The sequence below is a fragment of the Oryzias melastigma genome, linkage group LG7, assembly GCF_002922805.2.
Source record: "Oryzias melastigma strain HK-1 linkage group LG7, ASM292280v2, whole genome shotgun sequence".
NCBI lineage: Eukaryota > Metazoa > Chordata > Actinopteri > Beloniformes > Adrianichthyidae > Oryzias > Oryzias melastigma.
In genome coordinates, this window is record NC_050518.1 from 14,045,588 (window position 1) to 14,051,524 (window position 5,937).

Genomic DNA, 5,937 nt, shown 5'->3' on the forward strand with positions numbered 1-5,937 from the left:
ATTTCAAGAGTGGTTAAAATCTAGTTTATTTTACTATTATAAGATCATCTCATTTTAAAAAAACTCATATACATGAACAAAATGTACAAAAAAAATGAACAAAAAACGGAAGAACTCAAAACTCATAACTACGATTGATCACCCCTCCCCTGCACGTGCTTACTTGCACGCATCGCTCAACTCTCCTTTTTTCTATGGAAGTATTTGCATGAATCCCGTTCACAACTTTTCTGAAATGTGCATCTGAATGGTTGAGCTTGTTTGAGCATTTCTATGACCGTTCAAAAGATTAGATTCGTTCATGAAAGTCATATCTCTTTGCAAACAGGTACGGTGTGTGTGAATCACCTGTTATTCCGTCTGTTTGTTTCCATTTGCAAAGAAAGGCTCCACATGCAACTTTTCTTGTGTTACATGCCGCTAGGCTGCTTTTACTTTCACTCAAGGTAATCGAGAGAATACAGTTGATTTTAAAAATAAAAGATTTCCGTCTCTTAAAAAAAAGCAAACAGGTATAATTTATTAGTTCTTCTGCGGCCCGGTGGCAAGGGATCCACGGACGGTACCTGTCCACGGCCAGGTGGTTGGGAACCACTGCTCTAGATTCAGCAGAATTGTTAAACCTTGAGCTTTAAAGGAAACGGGGCATCTCTAACATACCAGGGAGTGGGGCCTCAAATAGGAGTTTGGCTTTAAAAGGCAGCCCAGAAGCAACGCCAATAGTGTGGCACAATCAAAAACTGAAATTAAGTTTCCTTCAGGTCAATGGATGGTAACATTTCACCTAAGGCTATTGCCTGTAGTTCTCCATTAATACAAAATGAAAGCGTCTTTAAGGGTTACTATTTCAGTTTACCAAAAGGTATTGGTGGGTGGAGTGGTCTTGCCTCAGATGTACATATCTCGGGGTCTTGTTCATGAGTTAGGGAAGATCAGAGTGTGAAAACGACAGGCGGATTGGAACAGCATCCGCCCTTATGCGGTTGCTGCACCGATCCATTGTGTTGAAGAGAGAGCTGGGCCAGAAAGCAAAGCGCTCAATTAACCAGTCAGTCTTCTTTCCAATCCTCACCTATGGTCATGAGCTCTGGGTAGGGTTCCTGGGCACTCCCTTATAGATGGGGTGAGAATCTCAGTCACTTGGAGAAAGCTTGGAGAAGAGCTGCTTCTCCTTCAAATCGAGAGGAGCCAGTTGAGCTTGGGCGTCTGGTCCGGATGCCTCCCAGACACCTACATGGGGAGGTGTTCTGGGCATGTCCCACTGGGTGGAGGCACCAGGGAAGATCCAGGACACGCTGGAGAGACTACGTCTGGGAACACCTCAGGGTGCCCGCAGAGGAGCTGGAGGAAGTGCCCAGGGAGAGGGAAATCTGGGTATCTTTGCTTAAGGCCCAGTCCCACAGGATTTGACTGTCGTATCACAGGTAAAAAAGTTGGAAAATATGCCACATGTGTTTAGACGCACCAACTTTATGCATGCTCGTGGAATTGCAGTGATACAGACACCAGACTCCATTCCTCTGCCAGAGCACTCCCTACTCGCGTGTAAGCGCGTCCTCCCTCAATCAGCCACTAAATTGTCTTAAATTTAACGGTCACAAACTGCAGGTCCACTACAGTTCTATGTCTTTTGGATGACCTAAAGGGGAAATCCATCTTTCGGACTCCTCATGCTTTTGAGAGACAAAGACGTGGGACTGAGAGTTTGGTTTTTATGTGATTATATAGTGTAATTATTACCTGACAATCACAAGTGACAGTTTTCATTAATGCTCACCCAGTGCACCTGGTCATCCAGGATTCAACAAACTATGGATGCAGTGATAATTTGTATTTTTGATCTATGGGATTCAAACCAGAAGTCTCTTTGGACATGGTCAGATTTTTAGGAGATTTATAAAAAAAAAATAATAATAATAAAATAGTAACTGAAATAAATCATGATCAAAGCTCAGAATTGATTTATCTTAAACTGAAGCTACACATACAGTTCTAGCTTCAGTGTACAGTGCACACATGCATAAACAAACTGCCAATTTTCCACTGCCAACAATGTTTTTTTGTTTTTTTTTTCCTTAAGGCAAGTCGGGATTGTCCCCTCCCAGGTCTTTGTAAAGTTCTTGGTTGCTATGCGAGTGCATTCTCCACAAGGAAAGAAAGCTGTGCAGGTCAAAATGCGGATTTTCGTTCTGCTTCTTATGGTAAGAACCACCTCCAAATATTTTTCTGTTCCCAATGCATGCTTCAAATATCTATCACATTTGCAATTACTTGTGGAGAGATTTGTACTTAACATTCTTAAGTTTCATGTTTTGTTTTTACAAGAATTTGTTTAATTGGTATTTAAATACAGTCTAAGTTGTAGTCTATAAACAGTGAGAAGATCTATGATGTTGTTTAATAAAAGTACTTATTGTAACTTATATTTGTGTACGTTTATAGAAAGGTACTTGCTTTGATGCATTTAGACACCTGTTTAAAAGTAAAGCATCAAAGTGAAAGAACATTTTTGCGCCTAATATTTTGACTAACTGAAAATTCAAGCAGTCTTACTCATCCTTAACTCACAATTGGCATCAACAAGTTTTCATGGCATCAGTATTTCATAACGAGCAAGTCGAAACAAGTCGAAAAGTCATGTTTTTGGCAGAAGCTCTTTAATCAGGAGGCACACCTTCTGTCTTGTGGGCGCATTCATTTTCTAGTTTCTGCTTTGTCGCTGTACCTCACAGAGACAGAACATTTAACTGACAAAATGAATGTTTAGTGGTGATGGCTACCTGTAAAATACATTTTAAAGTGTGTAAAATCTCTGCATTTTGAATTATATGCTAAAAACTTTTAATCAGATAACTCAAAATAAATCAAGTGGAAGCACTGCAGGTGTTTTCGATTTAGCCAGTTTTCTTTGCTAATGAGATTATGCCACACTAAATTAAGTGTCTCTGATTTAATATCATGAAAAGTGAACATTGATATACACCAGCTGAGTTGGTTGGCAATTAAAACGTGTAATCATGAGGGCAATAGTTGCTGCAACTTTCTGAAAAAAAAACTTTAACCTATAATAAAGGCAAAAGTATTAACTTATTTAACGTAATTTTCCTTACCAGAATCTCTTGGTGTGGGCTAAAAGTGTAGAGTTTTCACTTATAATCCATCTTCAGGAGGAAATGAATGTGATATACCCACATTTTCTCACAAAGGTGAGTAAAGAAACTCTTGAAAACATTTATGTGTTGGTGATTTTTTTCCTTTTTTCCAAATTTTTTATATAAAAATACATACCAAAATTTGCATGTGTTTCTCATAGATGTACAATGACAAGGTAGAAGGGAAAGAATTCAGGTTTGAAATAAGAGGAGATGCTGTTGATGAAGGATTTCTATCCATTGATGAAAAAACTGGAGAAGTTTTTGTAATCAAACCTGTTGACAGAGAAAAGCATCCCTTTTTCCACGTAAGTGGATACATTAGAATTCCATTAGAATGTAAAGACAGTAATGAATGTAGCCAGAAAGCAGAAAAATGTTTAACCCTTATATTTTAATCTACAGGTCATTTTTGATGTGTACGACACAGAGACCAACCAAAAAATTGACGAAGAACTAGCGTTTGATGTGGATGTAAAAGACATCAACGACAATCCGCCAAAGTTTGTAAAAATTCCTGAAACTGTTACCGTTAAGGAAAACCAAGAGGAAGGTGGGTCTAAATTTAAAAGAAGTAGAATCCTGGATTCACATAAAATCTAAAAAAAGAAAAAAAATGCATTAACTAGATATAAAACAAAGTAAGATTTACAGCTGTAATCCCACTAACCTTAACTGTAACACTTCAATTGAAAAAAAGATGGAAAAAAAAGATCAATGGGAATCCCCCCATTTCTGTTAATTTTGTTAGGCTTACTGGGGGTGGAAGTGATTGCTTCAGACCCGGATGAGGAAAACTCCTTAAATTCAAGATTCAACATCAGTGTGATTGCACAGCATCCACCAGAGCCTAAGATTCAAGCAAAATGGATCAGTGAAAGAATGGTCCATCTGACAGTTGATGGATGTTTTAACTATGAAGTAAGGCCAACAGACTCTTATTTATAGAGAAGAGTTTCATAACGGCTTCAAATACATCAAATTTTGTGGTATATTAATAATATTGTTTGCACTTCAGAAAGACAAAGAGTACACAATCACTCTTGAAGCAAAGGATCATGGAACCCCTCCAATGTCCTCCACAGCTGTGATCACGCTAAATGTTGTTGACACAAACACAAACAAATACATGCCAGTGTTCAAGGAGAGAGAAGTAAGAATTGCTTTAAATGTTGTGGTTTGCTCTGAACGTGATTTTTTAGTTTAAATACAAAATAATTGAGGTTTTTTTTCTATAGTACCAGACTTTTGCTGTAGAAATGGAGACCCATGATGACCTTTTGAGATTGGCAGTAGATGACAAAGACATTCCCAACACTGATGGCTGGCATGCAAAGTACTTCTTCATCAGTGGGAATGAGGAAGACATCTTTAAACTGGAAACAGACCCAATAACAAATGAGGGGATTTTGAGCATCACCAAGGTAACTCCATTTTCTCTCACTAAATCTGGATATTTTTGAAGTGATCTACACCAGAATAGAAAAAAACAAACACCTTGGTTTAGGATTATTATTAATTGGTTTAAGAATGTTATTGATTTATATGTCTTTTGCAGAAAAAGAAATATGGAAAAACCACTACATTCAACTTGCAGATTGGGGTAGAAAACATTGAACCCTTTTCTAAGTGTGAAAATGGGAAATTGATTAAACACGGAAGCAAACTTCCTGACTCGGTCAGTATCAAGGTTCTAATGATTAAAACCAATGACCCACCAGAGTTTCAGAAAACAAACATAGATGTGTTTGAAAAAGAAGAATCTGATCCAGGAAAGGTTCTCTTCACCCCAGAGGTTCATGATCCAGATTCTACTTCCTTCAGGTAAAGTGTCTGCATACTGTGCTTAAACTGAGCTATCTGCTTGTCTGCATTAACTTGTAACACTAGTTTATCCGACTGTTTCCAGGTATCTACTAGTACAAGATCCAGCTAACTGGGTATCTGTTGATGAAAAAACTGGAGAAATCAGAACAACTAAAAAGATGGACAGAGAATCACCCTTCGTGGATGATGACAATGTTTACAAAGTCGTCATCGCTGCCATAGATGATGGTACCAAAACCATTTGAAGGAAGATGGAAAAACATTTTTTCAATTAATAAAACAGCCATGATTTTTCATTTTCTTCAAAGGTCTTCCTCCAGCCTCAAGTTCTTGCACCATCAGTATCCACCTGGAGGACATCAATGACCACAAGCCTCATCTGGTCAACGGCAGCCTCATCATGTGTGGAAACAGGAACAACAAAGTGATGCTTTCTGTAGAGGATTTGGATGCTGATCCCTACAGTGGACCCTTTTCTTTTTACTTTGACGATTATGAAGATATGAAGCAATGGAAACTAGATCCTGCTTATGGTTCGTACACATCTGTTAATCTATGACTAAATTATTGCTTATAGCAGCTACATACCTGTATTTGCATGTTTCACCAGGTCAGCAAGGTGGCCTTGTCAGCCTGAAGCCACTCCCTTCTGGAAACTTTTCTGTGTCTCTGGTGATTCGAGATAAACAGAACAATATTGGACGTAATACGTTGGAAGTGGTGGTGTTTGACTGTGAAGGCAGATATACACGTGATTTTAGAAAAATCTATATAAAGGGAGCAGCCATTGGAAATGTAATTGCTGGATTCCTTTTGTTTTCAAGTGAGTACATATATCTCTAATTAGTTCAACTGTAAAAGGGATAAATCCTGAAAACGAATTGAAAATGTGGCTGCCCAGAGATCCATTGAGAGTCCTCAAAAAATAATGTGCATAATACAATGTGTAATAAAAAAA

The 5,937-nt window shown here is 38.2% G+C and overlaps 1 protein-coding gene across 2 annotated transcripts; it reads left to right on the forward strand.

Moving 5' to 3' along the window:
- The first annotated feature begins 2,843 nt into the window (after positions 1-2,843).
- On the forward strand, positions 2,844-5,937 carry LOC112158599 (cadherin-like protein 26). Of its 2 annotated transcripts, none has more exons than XM_024292021.2 (8): positions 2,844-3,460; positions 3,558-4,073; positions 4,171-4,305; positions 4,391-4,576; positions 4,711-4,976; positions 5,062-5,207; positions 5,288-5,512; positions 5,590-5,937. In XM_024292021.2, the coding sequence occupies exons 2-8, from the start codon at positions 3,870-3,872 to the stop codon at positions 5,820-5,822; spliced, it is 1,395 nt and encodes a 464-aa protein (XP_024147789.2). In that variant the 5' UTR covers positions 2,844-3,460; positions 3,558-3,869; the 3' UTR covers positions 5,823-5,937. The 2 variants fall into 2 exon arrangements, with proteins under 2 accessions (XP_024147789.2, XP_036068688.1); XM_036212795.1 differs by having other exon boundaries at positions 2,844-3,206; positions 3,314-4,073.